Here is a 22,704-nt window from a genome sequence, read left to right as displayed (position 1 = left end):
ACACAAAAATCATATATAGAACAGTATGGATAATACGATCTCACTTAAAAAATGTTTAGAGATAATTTAAAAACTCCCTGTTACTGCCTCTGAACCTTGTCTATTCCTTTGTCATCTCATTTTATCCATCTCTCCTACCAAATGACCTGAGGGCAGAGACTCCCCATTGCATAGCACAGGCCAGATACCCAACATTCAGTATTTGTTAAATTGCTGAATAGCACTGAATCTTTAAACAAAACCACACATTTATTTAGCAAACAATAGATAATAGTGGATAATATATGAATGTGCATTCAAACCATACAAAAACTTATTTAAAGAAAAGTAATATTCCTTCTGTTCTATTATCAGACACCCAGCTCCCATCCCAGAGGCAGCCAGAATGACCAGTTTCTTGTATATCCTTCAGAAATACTGCTGAATTGCATTGAATTATAGTGCAGTTTACATTCATTGCTGAAGAGTATTAGGGAATGATGGGAAATGCTTTATACACATTTAGTCAGTACGTTTTCTTTTCTGAAAAGTCACCAATTTTTCTATATAAAGGACAGCCCAAACATAAAAAGTGTGTGTGTGTGTGTGTGTGTGTGTGTGTAGACAAACAGCAGAGAAAGGTGCTGGTTGCTGTGTTCAGGAATTCCCTCAAATAAAATCACCCTCCAAGACTACGCAATGCTACTTAGTTTGCTTCCCCTTGCGGCTGATCTTATGACCCATTTCTTCAAAAATTTTAGCCTGAGATTTCATTTTTATTGTGCTATTCATTTCCTGGACATGGAAAGATGGGCATTCTGTGACTTGAACGCAACAAAGGACTTTCCCTTTCTTTCAGCGAGGTGTCTGAGGTCACTCTCATCCCACTTACCACAGTCTGAAACAACAAAGTGCCTCCTGGAGGGAGAAAGATAGTAACCACTCTCCTCAATGTGGTTTTTGTCAGACAGAGGTCTGCAACAGCCCTGGGAGACACTTTATCTCATGCTTTAATAATGAACCCTCTTAAAGGGACTTAACACTTGGCAATGCATTCTCTTAGGTTGCTAATTTGCACCCATTACGTCGCTTTGTCAGAGCATGGCACATTCAGACCTTGACATGGCTTAGAAAGGACATTAGACATTAGGTTTTTATTAAAAGTGATTAAAACCTAAGAATTTGGTTCTTCTCACCTCCTCTTTGGAGAAAATAACTTCTCTTCTTCCTTACTAGCATCTTCCCAGTTTTTTTCCTATGCCGCAGCAAATGGATTAGAGAGCTGAAGTCCAGACATGTTCTTATTCTTCTTTCAGGGCTGATGTAGACATGGTACCCAGTGACAAGCTCAATGGCGCCTTTGTTTCCACTGGGCCCTCAATGGAAGACACACCAAGAGATAACTGAAGGATTCTTCCTTCTTTCCTTAGTCTGTTTGCTACTAAGTTGTCTATTTGCCTTTCCAAGTCTTTGGTGTAGACTCAGCGGTCTGACTGTCAATGAGCTCTTTTTATGTGTTTCTTTGTTAGGGCCTTCTTCTTGTTACTTCTACCTCTTCAGTTTCCATTAGTAAAGCCAACCATGAGGACACCCTGCCAAGTTATCTACCCCAGCTCAGCCAACTCATTGCAGTTCTCACAAATGTTAGGAAAGTCCTCACTGGTCTAGGAAATGATCCCAGAACTCATAGAGAAAATGGACTATTAAATCCTGGCATTATCTTCCTTCTATTGGAGATTTGTCTTTGTAATCACTTAGGAACTTGCTTCTCCATCAGTCTGCCTCCCATGTGCAGGTTTTATTACTTTCCATTCCTCTCTTCTTTAACTGAAACATTTCTGTTCTAGAAATCGAACTCTTCTTGTGTTTAGAACACCGTTTTGATTAAGTGTTTCTGCATCTTTTCCAAACATACTCCAGTATCACTGAGCTCTATTATTAAGGGTGTAAGGCTGCTGAATAAATGAGTATTTGTTAAATGAATGAGAGGGATGTGGCTTAATCATTTGTAGGAGAATTTTAAGTTTTCTGCTGATTTAACTGGGTAAGTCCTATAGTAAAATGACAATGCGATGTGAATGCATCTAGCATTGTTTGCTACTCGGCCTCTACCAAGTCATAGCGGCATTTCTCTTCCTGGCATTTCTCACAAGACACCAACTAGTTCACAGAGCAGGAAGGCGGGATGGCAAAGTGGTTAAGAGAATGGTCTCGGGCCTGGATAGCCTCAGTCTGACTTTCAGCTCTAGCATTTACTATCTGCATGACTTTGGGCAAGTTGCTTGATCTCTTCATGCTCAATATTTCCATCTATAAAATAAAGCTCATACTAATCATACCTACCCACTCACTCATAGGCTTGTTTGAGGATTAAGTAAGCTAATATAGGCAAAACACCTAGAAAGTAGTTGGAATAGTACTATATAAATGTTCACTATTATTATCTGGCAGCTACTGTTTGGCTTGATGACTATTATTCAGGCATTTTACATCAACTTCCAAGACAATGACACATCACTGAAATACTTCTCCCAGGAATGTATTTAAATCTGGGAATCTGGGGTGCCTGGGTGGCTCAGTCAGTTAAGCATCTGCCTTTGGCTTAGGTCATGATCCCGGGGTCTTGGGATAGGGTCTTGAGTCTGGTCTCCCTGCTCAGTGGGGAGCCTGCTTCTCCCTCTGCTCCTCCCCCTGCTTGTGCTCTCTCTCTCAAATAAGTAAATAAAATCTTTTAAAAGCACAAAACACAAAACCACAACAAACCTGGGAACCTACTAAAGAAAGCCATTGCTTCCCTAAGTCTGTCAGGACCTTTTCTCTTTGAACATCTCTAAAATTAGTTGAACAGTCATTAATCACCAACAATTACTAACAGGAGCAAAAGATGTTGAAATGGAATATATCTAAAGTCTTGTGACAAACTATTCTCCTGCTGTATTCCTATTTGTCTACAATTTAAGACTCCTATTTTTTTAGATTAAGTTCTAATTATATTTCCAAGCTACAAAACTTTCTTGGTTTTTAGTGTCATTACGTAACTCTTTATATTTGACGGAGATCTTGGCAAACTCCAAGGTAGAGATTAAACCTGTACATAAATGCCCCCTCCCCCTGTTGGGCCACATAGTAGAAATTTGAGTTAGACAGTTTTTACAACATGGCCTTGGCTTATATTTTACCAGCCTAAGGATTTCTACACTGGTTCAGTCAAAGATTCCAAGTAAGTAGTTCCTTCAGCTCTATTTTAAAGGAGGATCAATGCCACCCATAAGTAATAAGCGATAATTTCAGATATCAATAAATCAAACAAAAACAATGTTTTATTAGTACAGATTGCTGTTAACAATGCTACATTTGTAAGAGGCTGAAAAGCTTCAGGAAAGGGACAGCTATTTATGGGAAGAAATGAATGAAAAAGATCCGTGTCAACATTTTTCTCAATTTACTCTTTCTAGTCACTGGATGGGGGAGTGCAAACACATAAAAGATTCAGCCTCTCCCTCTAGGCATGATACTCAGCTTCAAGTCAGCACCAGTTAGAAGATAATTACTATTAGGAACCTGTACCTCATTTTGGGTGTACTAATTGTATAAATTAGTTTTAAGTGAAAGTGACATCCTATAATGATTACATTTTGGCCAAATCTAGCAGGCATGCTTGTTTTTATTGTTATTTAACTGCTCAGGCCTAATGATTAAATTATCACTCTTTCATCCTTACACGAGATGGGAAAACATTTGATTTGTTTCTCTTCTCCGCACAATCAATTGATTTGCATAATGCCTAATGATGCTTTTTTCAGATTCCCATGTGTTTACCATATATTGCTCCAAACATGCCAACAGACTGTCATTTAATGGGAGAAAAAAAATCTTCCAGTTCAGACGAAAGCCTGGACGATTATTTTGAATACCTACAATCAGTCCATCTGATAATATGCTCAGGCAGCCAGATGCCCCAGAGAAACAAGATCCTTTTTTTTTTTTTTTTTTGGTTGTTATCAAATGACTTACCCACAATGACTGCAGTGACAGTGAGCAGCACAAAAGCATTCCGAAATAGGTAACTTTTAACATCCTCCTTTGTGATGTTCTGCACTTTCCTCTTGGCCAAGAGTGTGCGCTTACGAACTCCTCGCTGGAACCTCTCCATCCTGCCCCCCATCCTGGGCTCTTCTTCATTGCTTTTAGTCATATTTTACTTCTCTAGGAGAGGGAGAGTCTCTTCTTTGCACTTCAGTGTCTCGGAATCACCCCCGGCAAGCCAGACCTCTTTGGTGTTAGAGAACACAACTAGAATGAGGAGAGAAGAGACGAGAGTTACAGCCTGCAGGGGTGAGAAATGAGAGCTGCCCCACAGCAGGGCAAGCAGTTGGCACACTGCATAATCTCAGCAGGAATCAAGGGCTAGAGAGCCACGACGCCAGTTTTCAAGGCGGGGATGTGCATATTTTACTGGACCACGTGTGAGAGATGTGCCTAAATTCAGACTATATGAGCAATAAATAAATAAAAGAATATACCAGCAGAATTGTGTGTTCTATTTTAAAAAATCTGCCCTTCCCATTCCAAGGAGGCTATAAAAGGGTTCATCAGAGCCCTGAGTGTGACTGAGCAGCCCCCACCCCCACCCCTCTCCCGAACCTAGCCAAGTGCTTTTTGCACAATGTTCACCCTCAATAAATGTCTAATTGAATTGAATGCACAGGAAGCGCTCAATAATTACTTGATGGCTTATGTCATGTACATGGTGAAGGCATAACCAGGTCAATAAAATGAATTAAGATATTGATATTTCACCGTCAGAGCTTTCTGTTATATATAATAAAGTAACGATTTTCTTCATTTAGGAAAAAACATGATAATATCAGTTAATAAATATGGTCATGAAAAGAATATATGCACAGGACTTCGGAAATATATTTGACTATTTTACAGGGTCACTTTTAATTTTTTTTCCCTGAAATAAGCAAAGATCTCCGAGCCCATCTATACATTATCTGAAATCGTAATTCATTTCCATTTTTATTACATTATCTGAAATCGTAATTCATTTCCATTTTTATTACAAGTAGAATGTAGTATCTGTCCTTGTGGCAATCATATCGGAGTCTCCTGAGGAGACCATCAGCGACTTCTGGGTATTTCAAAATTTGGGATTTCTAGAACAGAGGAGATGAATCCAATTTTCATTCCAAACATTACAATGTGTGGTTTCTAGTTTCTTTAAAGTGCTCCTAGGTTATTCAAATATATCTAAGTCAATCTCTCCTGGGTGGAAATCAGTTGTCTTGAAGAAATCAAAGGATTCCTCCTGTTTTATAAGATTTGTGATCCATAATCTTTCCCGTGATCAATCCAAGGCGAAATCAGTGGTGCCTGTGGACGTGTGTATATGGCAGCGCAAGCAGCCAGCGTGGGCGGCTGTGGGGGAGGTCACTGGGAAGCAAAAGACTCCTCCGAGGCTTTTGGCAAATCCAAGCGTGGAAAAAAACACTCGTCTGAACAGTTTTGACTTTTAAATAAAATTGCAGGTTGGGGTCAGTGACAACACGACCCACAACTTGCTTAAGACTTCACAGCAGATTACAAGTTTGGGGAGAAGGGAAGGAGGGGTGACACGAGAGACCAGATTTTTTTTTTCTTTTTTCTTTTCTTTTCTTTTCACTAATCTCTGGTTCCCTTTCCAGTCACTTTTTAAAACAGACCAGCTCAGCCTTGATTCTTTTCTAGCTCTGGAACCACAATCCACCCCCCCAATCCAGCCCGAATGACTCAAATCCAAATGAAGAGCGGACACGGCATAAATACACCCCACGCGCTGGTTAATGCAATTACTAACGTGGACTCTATCTACCAAAATGGCTAGCTTTTTACCCTCGCTGCTCCTCCGCTGGGCGAAACAAAATACACTGGTGGAGAAGGGCAAGGAGGAGTGAAGCCCAGCAGGAATCCAGGACGTCAGACTTACCTTTTCTGCTTTCGTAACGGGTGGCCGGGGCCGCAGGCAACGACAAGGTGAATTCCGCCGCAGGTACCGCCGAGGAACAAACGCCCGCGAGCGAGGCACACACGCGCTCTCTGAAACTGCAAGTTACTATCGGGGCAACTTAAGAAAAGGGGAGGAGTCTGCGCCCGGGAAACGGGGAGTGGGGAAAAATGAAAACACCGCAGGCAAAGAGGGGGCAAACCCGAGGTTTCTGGAATATTGATTAATCTTGGCTCGCCAGAAGCATGCCTGCTGGCTTTGTTTTGCTCCTTAGACCACTTTCACGCTTTGTCAGTTCACTTTCATTAGGAATGCAAAACCGGGACCAGGAAGAATTGCAAAATAAAGCTCACACACACTCTCAGAAAGCTGGAAGTCTTGATTAGAACGTTTCAGAGAAGACTTTGCTAAGACTAAATTTAATTATCTCACACTCTTGCAGGTTTCCTCCCCTGAAGGAAACTCCAGAGTGTGCTCTTTTGCCTGGTTGTACAACTGTTATAAAGAGTCCCTCTTTTTAGAATTGGGGGAAATAACTGACATTTCTTGGGAAGACCCAGAATGCAGCAAGTATGGAGAAAAAGAAATGCCCACTACAATTCTGCAAACTTGCCTAAAGTTACTCAAAACACAAGATGAGGCATGCCTCTGTGTTAGCAGTTTAAACTCTTCTTATAACAAATCTAATTTAGCTCAAACTGCCTGCATTACAAAGACTAAAAAGGTAAGAAACACACAGAGACCAGGATCTTTGCTGAGCTATGAAGTAAAAAGCATTTTAAGACCCACGAGTGTAAATGCACACTTGAAGGTTTGTGATTTCGAAAGATAAGTTGCTGTACAGGTAGATGCTTCAATTTTAAAGGATGCTAAATATCTCCCGCCCCCCACAGCCCTCACGCCATTGTTTTTAGGAATTAGAAAATTCTCATTGCACTTTTAGCCCACTTTTCTTCGAAAGGAAAATAGATAGTGGAAATAGACTTTTAAAAATGAAAAAAAAAAAATTTTTTTTAAGCCTGACTCAGCTCCGAAACTTAGAACTTGTTTAGCATGAAGAACAAAGTTTGAAACAAAAACCCACACCAAAAATTATAGCCAGAGTTCTGTGTTCCTGTTCATTAAATCTCGTATTCTCCATGCAAAATCTGCTTAGTTCTTGGGTCTGTCATCCGACAGGAAGGTGTGTTTTTTTCCCTCATTAACAAACCGAGGGAAAGTCTAAAGACATGTCTCCCGCCTTCTTCAACCATTTCGTTGTGTGCCCTTCCCAACTGGTTGGAAAGCAATGGTGAATCATGTACATGATTTAAAATGACAAACGAGCAGCATTTGTTTAACAAATCATAACAACTTTTAAATTTGGCGTAATTTTAAGAGTTTACTGAAAATATATACTCTTGACAGTCCCAGCCCTCAGGAATCTTTTCTCTTCCTGTGATCTCCTAGGTCACTTAGCATCTGGGCCACATTGGTTAACACTTAATTACACGCTGTCTTCCGCTAATCCTGTCTTTTTAAAATCATGTTAAGCTTTGGCTTCTCAAGTGAATTACAAGTTCTTTGAGGGCAAGAACCAGTCCTATGCTTGATACGTAGTAAACATTAAATAGCCCTTATTAATGGATGGCGTAATGTAAAAGTATGAAACAAAATGCTTTTCAACCTTCTGTGTTAAAAGAAAATTCTTTTTATGTTGGTGTTTCTGGCCTAGGTGCGTGGAGCAGATACCATTTCTTAACGCCGTGAGTACATTTGAAAGCATTTATTTACTGCCCTAAGTACTATCTGAGCCATGTGTTTAAGACTAATTTGTCCATATTTCTTGTGGAAGTGACTTGTATTTTAAGAGAGCTTAAGAAAGAAATCTTTAAGTGATTTTAAATGGAGTTTCAAGCCAAGTGGCGTTTCTGTTTTTAAATTCTGTTTTTTCATAGGCAAGAAAAAGGACTAGAAAAACCACACTTTGGTTAGCATAGAGATGAGAAGGCCCTATTGCCCTTTCTTTTTGCCTTTTTTCTAATCCCTAAGGCTTGGTTTAAAACCATTTCATTATTTTAGTTTGCGCAGACATTCTGGGAGTCTGGTGTACCCTTGAGAAGGGAAGTAATTCACCACTGAAAGTTTTGTTGGCTGTAATAAAACCTAATGAGAAAATGAGAGGCCAAGAGTCTCAGTTCAGAGTTCATCTGAATTACAAGGTTTTAGTCTGGGGGGAAAGATTGGGAATTACTTCTTTTAAGCACCACTTTCTCTTTGGGAAAGCTATAACAATAATGCCCTTGGGGCAACCTAGGTTTACTCAGCACACATCTCTACCTTTTCCCTTACTTCATAAGTAAGACCCTTAAGCGTTAACACATTTTTTCCTTCATAGAAATACGAAATAAGTGAAAGATCAAGAAATTATGAACAAGCCTCTATAGGCCGATTTCATTTGAAGCTACTCTAGGTAGGAGACACAGAGCCAGGGAATCATATTAATTTTGGTATTCGAGAGTGGGAAAAAAAAAAAAATCACATGGGGCAAACACTGCTACTTTTGAAAAATCTTCCAAGAATCCTCTGTGAACATACTATTATAAAGTATGCCGTACGTACATTCTTGTTTATTTTTGGAGAAAAAAAGTCACTGTAACAACCACCAAATCTAATGTATTCTTAAAGGGACTGTTTCCATTCATTAGTCTGAAGTATGAAGGATCATGATTAACGAGTAAGTGCTGTTAACAGAGTACAGAACAATTAAATTTCAGCATTCATGATAAGGGCATTCTGGAATTAGAAGAAGAAAATGGATTAGAAAATATTTTAACCTTTACCAAATGTTTTCTACTTTTATTTTTAATTTCATGTTTCATGAGAGATTTTGTCATTCTTTATTCAAATAGCTTACATTTTAGGATCATCATACGGAGTGTCAACTCTCCTATAGTTTAGAAATTATACAATGTGAAGACATGAACGGGAACTGATTTAACCTGAATGGAAATGTTAGAGTTGTAGTTACAGTAGAAGTAGAACTTGTGGTAGTTGGTCTTTCATTTTGTCTTGAATTTTTTCTTTCTTAGGCTTGAATGTAAAAAGCAAAACAACAAAAAAATCTGTGGTGAATTCTGGTTAGTTGGATTTTTTAGCTGACTGGGTTTATTTTAAACCCAGATGAAGCCTGAAAAACCCACCTCTAGGGATGGGTTATGATTAACCTTTATCATATTCATTCATTCATTCATTCATTCATTCAACAAACCTTGAGCAAGTATTGTGCTCTAAACGCCAGTCCCTTTCCTCAAGGAGCCCACAAACACACATCTGTAATTATTAGGCAGTGGGCAAGGGGAGAACCCCACAGGGAGTTATGGGAACTCTGTGTTGGGGCCTGTTTACCAGGTCTCTCTACGAGGCTGAAAGCTCCCCGAAGGAGAGCTGGTTTCACATTGTATGTACAGAGGATCCAAAACACTAAATTAAAGAACTTGAACTCTACTCCCAGGCAAGACGGAGGCACAGGATTTAAGCACAGGAGTGATTTTAAATTTGGGGGTGTTGCAAATCCTTTAAGTGAAGAAGACTTGAGTTAGGAAGTGGAGGGGAGGAGAAGCATTTACCAGTTGGGAGAGTTCACACCCACATTAAAAGGAATAGTTTCAGTTGAAAAATACAGACAATCTCACAAAATTGAGGCCCTTCCAGGGATAGGTGGTTATTGACTGAGACCTCTTACCTTAGGTGAGGTGTGTACTTCCCACGTCACTGGTCTGCCCACTTTAGTTTTCGTTTCCTTGAACATACTTGAATGTTTGGACCTTTGAAAGTGGTTTGAGCAAGGGCAGAGGCCTAGAGAATCCCAACATAAGGGGGAAGAAGAACAAGAGGAGCCCTCTAAATAGACTCGCTCATGGTGAGAAATTACACCACCCATTTGATCACAAGTTAGCTAAGAACTGGATATAATGGTGGTTTAAAAATTGAACACATTTCTTCATCCTAAAACTAAGATGATCCACTTTTTAGTGAAGATTTCACAATTGCTGTTGCTATTAATTGTGACATATTGTGAAATGACTTTTTTCCTAGTTGCTCCCAGTTGCCAAACCTCTGAAGGACCAGAATCTTGGTTTAGTTGAGAAAAATCATGTAAGTTAATTGGAATTAAAGTCTTTGGCTGAGTGCTAGCAATAATAATAGTGAACATTTATATAATGCTTCATAGTTTTATAAGGACTCTTACGCATGTTATCTAATTTAATCTTTGTGACAATGCTTTAAGATACATCCTATTATTATTAGTCCTGTATATCCAGATGTTGATATGGAGTTTCATAGGGATTAAGCAGTATGCCCAGGATTACAGTCAGCAAGGGACAAGAGTTCACAATTCTGAAAATTTAGTTTCTTGGGGTGCCTAGCTCACTCAGTTGGTAGAGCATGCAACTCTTGATCTTGGAGTTGTGAGTTTGAACCCCATGTTGGGTGTGGAGCCAACTTTAAAAAAATAATAAAATATTTTAAAAAAGAAAAAAGAACTTTAGTTCCTCATCTTTTTCCAAAAGAAGTTCCTTGTAGGTTTTATTAAAGATAAATAGAAAAGAAAGTAAAGAACATTAAAAGGAAGGCCTACCATCTGTTATTTCTTCCGGAAAGTCAATCCTAAACTTCTCCTCACCCTCCTCCCCACCCTCCTCGTCATCCTCCAATCCTTGAAAAGTTGATTGCCTCCTATGTGTTCCCAGGGCTCCCTAGGCTTAACTCTCTAGAGTGATCACCACTCTGTTCCGCAACTTTCCCTTTCTAGACTGTGGGCTCTTTGAGAGCAGAGCCTGTGTATACAACCACTGCATACTCAGTACAGAAGGTCCTCAGTGAAGAGTTGCTGCGTGAATAAATGACAACACGGCCACACATATAAGAGATTACATCGATCCATCTCTAATCCTAAAACTTGGAGAAAGGACATCAATTAACATCAAACTTTAAAAGGTAGGGAAAAAAGCCAATGAATTTCTTTTTCAGTCATTACAATGTAAAATAGATCCAAGTGGGGCAACTCTAATTGAATGAGTGGGAGGTGGGTGTCCTGGTCTATTTCAGTGTCCCCCTTTTCTCTTCCTCAGGTAGGCCCTGAGGCACGTCATCAATCCATGGATTCTATCCATCGTCCTTGAAAACAAGGATGAATGATGAAGTCAGGTTGACCTCTGCCATTGTTCCTTAGGGCCAGGTCCAGATTTAGAACTTGGGTCCCCCATTCTTGCTCCCATGTGTTTTCAGTCACTAAACCACATGTTTCTCCCCTCCCAATTTTGAATGTCATCTGTAGGATGAGGTTGGACTACATTATTTTTCTCAGGTTGCTTTCCCTATTAACATTCTATGATTCTAGATCGTGTCATGCTGAAAATGGGCTTGCCTTATCCACTTCTGCCTATTTAGTTAAAGACACAAATTTTTATATGCTCTCAATGATTAATGGCTTCTCATTAGATTTCTCTGCCACAAATTAAACACAAACACATAAACAGTCACCAAAGGAAGCTCAGCACGGGTTTTATGAAGCACAGCAATGACATGAATCTTTTATAACTGTTTGCTGGTATAGAATCATAATTACAGCAATCAAGAGAGATACACATCTTTTGTAAGGAAAAGAAAGTAATTATAATTTAAAAGCACAGAGCTCAAAGTTGCCATCACAAAAACGACTATTATAGCAACTATTTCGCGTTTGGACATTTTTTTGGCAGGAAGTCTGGGCATTGTTTATTGTGAGTCAGAAACAGGCACTGAGAAAATATGCAAATTTCTTAAGCAAGAGAAAATGCAGCTTTGAGTTGAGAAAACAGGGTGAATGGTGGAAACTGTCTGGGCCTGAACACAAATCAGCCTTAGCTGCTGAAATCACTTTTGGTCACTGGATGCTGTTATAGCAATCTGGGGTAAGGTCAAAATAAAGTTATTTTATGCTTTAAAACATACATTCAAGATTAGTGCTGTGCGCCTGAGTCAAAGTCTATCTTCTGCTAATGCTGTGTCTATGGATTGATTCTGAGTAGAATGACCAGGGAAGAAAGCCACCGGAATGCTCATGGATGCCATTTTCCTCGGCCAGGCAGGGGAACTGTTGTCACCTGGTGAGACAGTTCACCTATGGGTCACAGAAGAGGCGAAGGCAAGCCTCCTTCCTCACCCAGCTGCTTCCTCACACAAGATCACACCTGCTGAAGTGAAAGGAACTCAGGGTGACCAGTTCATTCCTGTCAGCTGGTCTCAGTTGTGAAAAGGTGTTTCTATTAGAACTGCATTAAGTCCAGTCAGTTCTTAAAAAAAAAAAACAAAAAAAAAAAAACCTCTTAATATCCACAGGTGAAATGAAGGGAGATAATATGGCGTTGGAGAAAAATACATCAAAACTGGGTTCGGGGTGTGTAAACCTTGGCAAATATTGTGGCCCTCCCCTCCAAATGAAAGGTGAGACAAGCAATGTGTTTCGAAAATATTTTTAACCCTTTGCTCAAATAAAATCTCTGTGATGAAACCAACAGCAATGTGGCACATCAAGGATAAGCCATTAGGTTTGCCCTTCCTCTGGCTTCCCCTTCCCCTTCCCCTTTCCTCCCCTCCACTGCCAGCATCTGGGCCCCGAGTGGGTTCCCGGGGTCAGATATGCAAATGACCGGATCGGGTAACTCAAAGTACTCAAATTCTAAGAATAACGCTCTCATGAGCTGGAATAACCTCCGAGGAAAAAACAAAAGACATAAACTTTAAGAACCCGAGTTTTAGTGATGCCTCAATTAATAAATCTTAAAGAGGCTGACTCATTCTAGTAAATTCCACGATACGTAAGATGTGTGGGCTTATGTGTTTCAGGTCTCAGGCTTAGGTCTAGGGGGTTGAGTGGTGATGAGACAGACTGGACTGAGGGGCTGGTCATAATTTTTATGGCCTTGTGACCTAGCTAAGCCCCGGGACAGATGTGAGAAATGAAGCACAGCAAAACAAATGGTTTGCCCCAAATCAACCAAGTGAAAATCAGAGTCAAGACTAGAACCCAGTGTTCACTCTCAGTTCCAATCATTTTCAGAGAAACATGTTGTCCTATAATCCCAATTACATTCAGTGAAAGCTTTGTGTGATTTGATTCATTCATGAGGCCAATGTTGTAAAATCCAATATTATAAATCTGTGTTTTCCAATATGGAAGCCACCAGCTACATATAGCTATTGAGCCCTTGAATGCAGTTAGTGCAAACTGAGATGTGCTGTAAGGGTAAACTATACACTGAGTTTTGAAAACTTGATCCAAAAAATAGTAAAGTATCTCATTAATAATTATATTAATTACACACTGTAATGATAAAATTTTAGGTATTGGGTTAAATAAAATATATTAAACATACTAAAATCAATTTATCTGTTCTTTTTGTTTCTTTTAATGTGACTAGTAGAAAATTTTAAGTTACACATGTGACTCACATTCTATTTATATTGGGCAGCACTGTTATGAAATGGTTATTCTTTATAGAGGAGTTTTTGTTCTTTATAGAGGAGTCCTTGGAATTGGCAGAGCTGGCAAAATCTCTTCTCTAGCCCATTATCTCCCAATTTATTTAAATAGATTAATGTAAGGTGAGAATATTCGGTCTCTGCTAGTGGTAATACTACTACTAATAAAAATAGCTACCATTAGTTGAGTCTTTTCTACATGCCAGGCACTGTGCCAAGTGCTTTACATTTGCTTCATTTACTTGTCACAACAACCCTATTGTCGCTAAGTTTTATTATTCCCACTTTACCAATGAAGGAATTGAGGTTCAGAGAGAATTAGCAACTAGCCAAGGTCATAAGCTGGTTAAGTGGTTGTACTGGGTTTCCACCCCAGGCCACTCACATCCAAAGCTCGGGCACTTAAAGGCCACACAAGTCCTCTTTGCCGGAACTAACATTCCCAATGAAAATACTGCCCTCAGAGTTCTACAAATTCCCACCATGTTTAAAGGCACTGGAGGGAAGGTGGGACACACAGAGAGGGCCAAAATGGTTGCAGTCCTCAAGGTTATTACAATACAGTAGGGGAAAGCGAACGGGCAATGAAATATATGACAAAATAAAACCTGATGAGAGATTTAAAATGAATTTCTTTAGACAGGATGGGGATTAATTCCAGTTGTAGGGAAAAAGAGTTTCATGGAAGAGACAGCATTTCAGAAGGAACTCTGAAAATGAGGTTTCTCCCACAGTTAGGAATAGCTTGGGAGAGTCATTCCAGGTGGAACAAAGACACAGAGTGGTATGAGGGGACCAGCAAGGACTCCAGATGGGCTCTTAATACATGGCTAAAGGATATAGAAAAGACCAAAGAGATAGAGTATACCATATTTTGGACAGGCAGAAAGGTGGGATGAAAGAAGAAATAACTTGCATACCTGGAGTTCTTGACAACGCAGTCGGAGCATTTCTTAGGTTGAAAAAAAGTCTAGGTGTGACTTTCAAAATCAAAGAGAGTTTTACACTAATGCATTTTGTAGAATGCTAAAGTCTTTTTTTCTAGAATCTGGTATAACAAGCAATACCATTACCACCAACAAAATCAGTCCCTAAGACCTTCCAAGAACTACCCAATCTTCACGAGCCAAAAGGAATATATCCATATGTAACAGACACCATAGGAGTGACCCCCTGGTGGCCAACACTCTTCCATATTCCAGGATCTCCATCAGCAGAGACAGAATGCCTTCTCATTCCCCAATCTCACCCCAATCCACACTCTGGTCAAAATCTTGGTTCTCTATTCCATTAGTGGAAGATGTGTCTTGGTGGCAACAGATTCACCCAGGAATAAACATTGCTAACATTTACGAAGCAGACAGAAAAAATTAGAAAAATGCAGCTTTCACCAGATGTAGAAGAGAGTGAATAATTTTATCAGGTAATTTGTTGGAGTCCCTTTTTAGATGTCTACTATGTTTTTCAAATGTAATATATAAGATAGAATTCACTCCTCATGCCCTTGACATAGTGGCTGACGTTTCCCCTTCCTCTAGGGCTGCTTATACTTGTGTCTTTCCTCCACTAAATCTGACAGGACTCAGAATTTTTTCTGTTGGTTCTGTGTTCAAATTCTTCTGGACAATGCAGCCACCAGGTGAAACCTGTTGTTCTGGAGTAGTTTAGTGATTAAAATGTGGTTCCAATCTAATTCCAGCCTTGTGGGTTAAAATGTATGGGGATGGGATTAGAGAAAGGAGGCATGCTGAGGGGTAAATTTACCCCAGGTTAACTACCCTTTGCAGTTTTTACTTCGGACTCATCACCATTAGCCCAGCACTGGCAAATCTTACTCTTCCTGGGACTGCCCCTATTCCAGAAGGCATTTATTGTCAATCCTGGAGCTACCCTTCTGACATTCCTTTTATCCACCAGGAATATCTGGTTTTCCCAACTTCTTATCATAGAAAATTCATTGCTTCCTTGCTGGCCTTTTAGAACTGTTTTCTTGGGTCTTCTTGATGAGATTGCAGTCTTTGAGATATTGGGCTTTATGGAAGAAGCTCCTTCCTACAGGCTTGTCTTGAGCTGCTGAGAGCTGTCTAGAGATTTTATTTTTATTTTTTAAGATTTTATTTATTTATTTGACAGAGAGAGAGAGAAAGTGAGAAAGGGAACACAAGCAAGGGGAGTGGGAGAAGGAGAAGCAGCCTTCCTGCTGAGCAGGGAGACTGATTTGGGGCTCTATCCCAGGATCCTGTGATCAGGACCTGAGCCGAAGGCAGACGCTTAAGGACTGAGCCACCCAGGTGCCCCTGTCTAGAGATTTTAAAATTCACATTGACTGCCTGATGTGATTTGTGTGATTAGGGTGAGAAAGAGGAAAAGAACAAATGAGAGAGTGGACAAGGGCACAGATAATCTTCAAAAGGATAGAGACACGCTATGGCCAAAGCTGGGATTTTGTTTCTCATTACAAAGACTGTGTAGACTGGAAGAAGGCTCCTTCCTGATCTTTCTCTTGAGGTTGATGTAACATTTTCAGATTCCTCAGCTCCACCAGCATGGGCCCTACAGATTTTTTCTCTTATTCTAGTGCCCCTTCAGTCTTGTATTGAGCTTGCTCTTGTTGACACATTTAAATAAATTTTTTTCTCTTTAAAATGTTTAAAGACTTGGGTCCTCAAAATATCTTCTCTTCACAAAAGAGTAAAATAAATAAAGTTCTTAGTGTTGCCTTTCTACACTGCCTCACATTCTCAGCCTTCTCTCCCATTCAGATGCTTGTTCACTCTTCATGCAACAAACATTAATTGAGTCCCTACTCGGTGCCCAGCACTATAAAGTTGTGAAAAAAGGAGAAGAGTTTTGGCTCTCATGGAGCTTATGTTCTGGTTGGGAGGAGACAGACCCTGTACAAATAATTGCTCATTGCTTCTGGAAAGGGCTTTGGACCTCACGCTGAGTGGGATAGGAAGCCATTGTAGGGCTTAGCTCCATGCAGAGGAGTGGAATGCCTTTAAAAAGGCTGACTCTGGCTGCTACATGGAGAGTGGTTAGCAGTATGGAGACTAGTTAGAAAGCTACTGGAAGAGCCCAATGAGAGATGATGGTGGCTTAGATTAAGGTCACTGACCAGAGAGGTGGTGAGACGTGGTCCCATTTGGGGATGTATCTTGAAAGAAGAACTGTCAGGATTTAATGACAAATTGGACAAAGGGTATGAAAGAAAGAGAGTAGTGAAGGAGGGAACTAAGGTTTTAGGCTTGAGTAAGCAGGTAATTAGAGTTTAACTGAAACAGGGTGGAGAGCCTAAGGTTCAGGGTAGGTGTAAGTGAACGAAGAGTCCTATTTTGGATCCTCTCAGATCTCCAAATGGAGCTGTCCAGGCGGCAATGGCATCTGAGAGAGAGAGAAAGATGGAACTCCACATTTGGAACTTGTCACACACATGGAATTAAGAGCTTCAGTTCTGTATAAACATGCCAAGAGAGTGCGTGAGAGTGCATGAAGACAGAGAAGATTCATAACTGAAATGGAATGGAATAACTAAGAATTGAATAGTTGAGGTTATTTTGTTTAACATTATATGTGCTAGTACACCAAACACTACTACAAAGGCTAGAATTATATCTAATGGAATCTCTATTATTCTGCCTCATATGGTTAGCCAAATTTTTACAAGCATTTAATGCTTCAAAAAGGATGACACCAAGGTTTTTGGCCTGAGAAACTGGAAGACTGTAGTCGTAATTGACTGATTTGGGGAAGATCCAGAATAGATTTCTGTGGGGTGTGGTCAGGGCAAGAAATCAAAACTTGAGATAATCAAATGGAGATGTTGAATAGGCTGTTAGATATAAAAGAAGGAATTCAGGGGAAAGGTCTGGCTTGAGATTAAATTTGGTATAATCAACATCTAGATAGGGCTTAAAGCTATTGTACATTTCAACAGATGTCATCTCCAGGAGTGTGAATGTAGCTAGAGAAAAGATAATCAAGGACTGGCCCTGTGGGCTCTCCAGTGTCTAGAAATGGAAAACATATGGAGAAATCGGAAGAGAGACAGTGAGGTAAGGGAGGAAAAAACAGAAGTGTTGTCTAATATACTAAATTACCTTAAACATTACAAATACTTACAATATCATATAGTCACAAATTTTTTCCAAACTTAACACAAGTAGGGGCACCTGGGTGGCTCAGTCATTTAAGCACCTGCCTTGGGCTCAGGTCATGATCCCAGGGTGGGATCGAGTCCCATATAGGTCTCCCTGCTTCTCCCTCTGCCTGCTCTGCCTGCCTCTCTCCCTGCTTGTGCTCTCTCTCTGACAAATAAAAATCTTTTAAAAAAACCAAAAACTTAACACAGGTATATCAGGGCTCCTGGGTGGCTCAGTTGGTTAAGTGTGCGAATCTTGATTTCAGCTCAGGTCAAGATCTCAGGGTGGTGAGATAGAGCCCCGCATCCAGCCTCTGTGCTGGGTATGGAGTCTGCTTGGGATTCTGTCTCCCTCTCCCGCTGCCCCTCACCCTCCCTCTCTAAAACAACAACAACAACAACAACAAACCAACTTAACACAAGTGTAGAGTCCAAATAATCTGTCATCCAAATAAGTTCAAGGTTGCTTTCCCAAAGGAATATTTTGGAATTATGTTTGCAGCTATACATTTCAAGCTAATCAGTGTTGCACACTGACCAGAAATCTTGGCAGGGTATGATATTGAAACTGCAGACATCACGGCGTAGCTTCTCAACCCTCGACTGCCATGCTGAGGTGCTCTTTAGAGTCTCTCCCTCATGAGTTTAGAGGGTAGAGGGTAGGGTGGTCACATAACTCAACTCCCAGGGGCTGAGTTTCTTTATCTAACACTCAAGTCAGGCTGGAGTCTTTAAGCTACCGTAGGGGAGCTAGAGCACTTGATTGGACTCTGCATTTCTTTATCTTTTACAGTTATGTCAAGGTCTTTTCGCTGGAATTCTGAACCTAGGGTTTGAAGAGCCTTCCAAAGGGTCTTCTGGGGATAGAACCCAGGGATCTGTGAACTTGGATGGGAAGAAAAAAAATCACATCTTTATTTTCATTAACTTTGAATTGAAATTCAGCAGTTTCTTCAATTATGAATGTAGGCAACAGATCACATTCGTATCAGTTGTACCCCGACTTTGATACCAAAAGTAAACACAGATATTATCACATTGCCCTACAATGATTTCAGATATCTTAAAATGTTATCTATGCTCCTCACGATTTCAAAATTGCATAGTTATTAGACCAGATACTATGTCTTCTTTTTGTTGGTAAAGAAGCACAAATACATATAATTGTATTTCAATATAATTGGTTCCCTTTGTAATCTTTTTTTTTTTTTTTAAAGATTTTATTTATTTATTTGAGAGAGAGAATGAGATAGAGAATGAGAGCACAAGGGGGGGAGCAGGAGAGGGAGAAGCAGACTCCCCGCTGAGCAGGGGAGCCCGACATGGGACTCAATCCCAGGACTCCAGGATCATGACCTGAGCCGAAGGCAGTCGCTTAACCAACTGAGCCACCCAGGCGCCCTCCCTTTGTAATCTTTTGCAGTTTATTTATGTACTTACAATTTTTATTTTATTTTGAGGAGAGACTTTATTATACCACCAATGGGGACAATGGTGCAGAGAGGTGGAGAAACTCTGGTGTCTCTGAATCTGTGTCTTAGCATTCTTTCCATATACTTCTCACTTCTTGGCATCACATGACTTAGAGATAGTATAATCATCTTCTACTGGGTACCTTGGGAATTTGGTCAATGACATTATTTTTGTTCACAGTATCTTTTCTCCTCTGAGGTTTTAAATTTTAGGTAGTACAGTCTACTATTTTTACTTTTTTCTCTACAGCTTCCAGGTTTTGAGTATTTCTTGGAAAGATCTTCCCCACTCCAAAGTTATAAAAGTACTGTACTATATTCTCCAATGTTGTCTTCCAACATTTTAATATGGTTTTTGTTTTGTTTTTTATCTAGCACTTTAATCCCATTGGAGTTTGTTTTTATGTCTGGTATGATGTGTGAAACAGAATAAAGGAAACCTCACTGAAAACGGAGTTGGGAGGCCCAGAGAACGAGCTCTCATGCCCTACCACTTGTTGTCAGTTGCAGACCCCAACAGGAAGAGGCCTCCTTTCTTTCCAACTCCAGCAGAAGGAAAAAAAATTTCTCTTCACCCAGCAACAAGCTCAGCCAATGAGAAACTGTCACCACCCTAGACTTTGGCTTTCTTCTAATGGACTTCCATTCAAAACAGCACCTCCCAACCTTCGCTTTTTCTCTGTAAAGTAACTTTCTTCTCCTTTTACCTCGGACTTGCCTATGGTTTGCCATGGCTTACATGTTCTTCCCAAATAAATCCATTTTGGTGGTAAAATAACTGGCTGTTTTACCTTTAAGGTCAATAGCTTTAATTTGTTCTCCTAAAATGATAATGAATATTCCAAAACCATTTATTGAATAGTCAATCTTGTCCTCATGTACCATTTTTTAGAAGCTTTGCTGAATTACAATTGATACACAATAAACTACATATTAAAAAGATACAATTGGATACATTTTGACATATGTATACACCCATGAAACCATTACCACAACCAAGATAGTGAACTACTCTTATTTCTTAATATCTTCAATTTTACTTATTTATCTTTTGAATAGTGAACATATTCACATGGTTGAAAATGTAAAGACATAAAATGTTTTATTATGAAATGTTTCATTACTCATACCCAATCCTAGCCTTGATTGTTCATTTCCTTCTCTAGAGGCAATCAATGTCTTTAGTTTCCTTTATATCCTTATAGAGATGTTTATTTATACACATATTTATTTTTTAAATTAAATTAAATAAATTTTTTGGGTAAACCCAACATGGGGCTTGAACTCACCACCCTGAGATCAAGAGAGGCCTGCTCTACTGATTGAGCAATTATATATATATAGCAATTATACCTCAGAAAAGTTGCTGAAAATATGGTAAATGAGGAAAAGATTGACTACCCAAAAATAGAAATATTTGTGCACATATAAGCAAATACATATACTATACACACAAAAAATAGTGTATAATACACATTGTTTCTCTCCTTCCTATTTTTCCCTGACTAATATATTTTGGACATCACTCCATACCTATATTTAAAAAAATTCTTCATTCTCTTTTACTTCTTAGAATTCTATTGTGTGTATATATATATGTATATATATATATATACATATATATATACTCAACAAATATTTATTGAAAACATACTATATGTGAAGCACTTTTCTAAGCTCTGATATATTAATGAAAAAAAACAAATTCTTTCCCTCATAGAGGTTATATTCTAATGAGATCTATCATAATTTATATAATCAGTTCCCTGATAATGAATATTTAGATGGTTTTCAATCTTTTGCTCCTATAAACAGTGCTGCTGTGAATACCTTGTATATGTCATTTTACACATGTGCAATATATTGAAAGAATACAATTCTAGAAGAGGAATTTCTGGGTAAAAGTGTATGTACATTTGTAATTGATATGATCAAAGTACTCTTGGTAGAGGATTATCAGTTCATAACTCCTACCAACGTTGTATCGATGGTGCTGGTTCTCCATGTACTGTTCTATATAGATTTTTATTTTTGCCAATTTAATGGGCAAAAAAATGACAAGTCATTGTAGAGTTATTATATGTTTCTTCTGATTAATGATACTGGGTGTTTTTTCATATATTTAAGAATCATTTCATATTTTTTTTCCTTTTTATCTAATTAGTTGTTAGTCTTTTCTTGCCAATTTATAGAATGCATGTATTAGGAAATTTTGGCTTTTCTTCTGTGATTTAAATTTCTAATATTTTGACCAGTTTGTCATTTATCTTTTGATTATGGTTATTATGGATTTTGCTATACATAAATTCTGATTTTTATAAAATTGAAATGATCAATCTTTCCCTTTGTGGCTTATGGGAGGTTTTTATGGTACTTAGAAAAATTTTCCCCACTGAAGGATTATAAAAAACTGCAATGATTTCTTCTTGAATTTTTATTATTTTGTTCTTTGAATTTATTTAATCTACCTGAAATTATTTTTTTTCCATATGGCTGTCCCAACACAACTTATTAAATAATCTTTCTTTTCTCCATTGATTTAAAATGCCATCTTTATAACTACTAAATTTCCACATATATTTCCTGCCTTTCTGCTCTGATCCATTGATCTGTCTGCATATTCAATGTGACAATACCACAGTTTTAATTACTGTAGCTTTATAATATAAAACCCTTTTCTTTTTTACTACTCTTGTTTTTCACAATTGTCTCAGCTATTCTTGCTTATTTCCATGTATACTTTAAAATCAGCTTACATATTCCAATATCTAATTATTTTATTGGGATTTCCCAGGAGCTCAAAATATAGCATTTCTCTTCTCTGTCCATGTTTTGAACAAATTGAGAAAAAAGGTAAAGAGTTAGGCAGATGGGAAATAAAAATACAACCTTTATTAGAGACCAAGGCTGAGCTGGATAGCTAAGTATACTTCTAAACAGGCTTGTGAGCTGAACCTCAGAGCTAGGCAGATACTTTGAGTCAGAGGTAACCTTCTTAGGTAGGAGCATTTGGAACCAGTGCTCCTTGTAGTCTGCTCACTTCCAAAAAAAAAAAAAAAAGAAGGAATGAATCAAGAAGGTCGATTTTATTCTTCCCAAATTTGTCAGAAGACAAGAAGGAGGAGTGAGTAAAGGGTTGGAAAGACGCCTTAAAATTTACACACACACCCCCCAACCCCCCGCCATGGGAAAGGAAACTGAAATTTCCCTTCTAATAATTTGATGCTGGTAGGAGTAAATTATTAACCCCCTTTTTAAGACGAGAGACATAATACACAGAGATGTTAAGAAGTGATGCAGACACCTTCATCTTCTAGCTCGGTTCATTCCATAGGCAAAGACTTTCTTACCTTTGACAAATCCCCTACACTATTTATTTTGAAATATTCTCTCACCCCAACATAAACATGAGAGAAATGATAAAGATAAATTTCTCCCTTGATTTTTTTAAATTCATTAAAATGATTTGAAATGATCTTTAATATCATCTCACAAATTATCCTCAATTCAAACTTCAATGGCTTCCAGCTGCCATTTCACACCGAGCTCAACTTTCCCCAGTGGGACTTGTTCTAGGACAGCATCACCTACCTTTCTTGGCACCCGGTTTGGCTCTG

The 22,704-nt window shown here is 38.9% G+C and overlaps 2 protein-coding genes across 2 annotated transcripts in view; one reads left to right on the top strand and one right to left on the bottom strand.

Annotated features, from left to right (window-relative positions):
* Positions 1-6,304, bottom strand: part of LOC118006424 (excitatory amino acid transporter 1) — a 78,976-nt gene extending 72,672 nt beyond the window's left edge. Inside the window, exons 1-2 of the mRNA XM_034999081.1 lie at positions 5,951-6,304; positions 3,994-4,272 (exon numbers count right to left, since the gene is read on the bottom strand). Coding sequence (XP_034854972.1) covers positions 3,994-4,174 — 181 coding nt within the window. The 5' untranslated portion in view covers positions 4,175-4,272; positions 5,951-6,304. The remainder of the gene's footprint in view (positions 1-3,993; positions 4,273-5,950) is intronic.
* Positions 6,305-6,534: 230 nt separating this feature from the next.
* The window catches only part of LOC118006426 (ran-binding protein 3-like), a 289,201-nt gene continuing 273,031 nt past the window's right edge, over positions 6,535-22,704 (top strand). Inside the window, exons 1-4 of the mRNA XM_034999085.1 lie at positions 6,535-6,692; positions 7,683-7,713; positions 10,046-10,105; positions 10,764-10,948. The gene's annotated coding sequence lies outside the window, so the exon portion shown is untranslated. The remainder of the gene's footprint in view (positions 6,693-7,682; positions 7,714-10,045; positions 10,106-10,763; positions 10,949-22,704) is intronic.

This window comes from Mirounga leonina, unplaced genomic scaffold (assembly GCF_011800145.1).
Source record: "Mirounga leonina isolate KUSES-001 unplaced genomic scaffold, KU_Mleo_1.0 Mir_96, whole genome shotgun sequence".
NCBI lineage: Eukaryota > Metazoa > Chordata > Mammalia > Carnivora > Phocidae > Mirounga > Mirounga leonina.
Note: the sequence above shows the minus strand (reverse complement) of the source record. Positions and strands in the feature narration are given on the sequence as shown.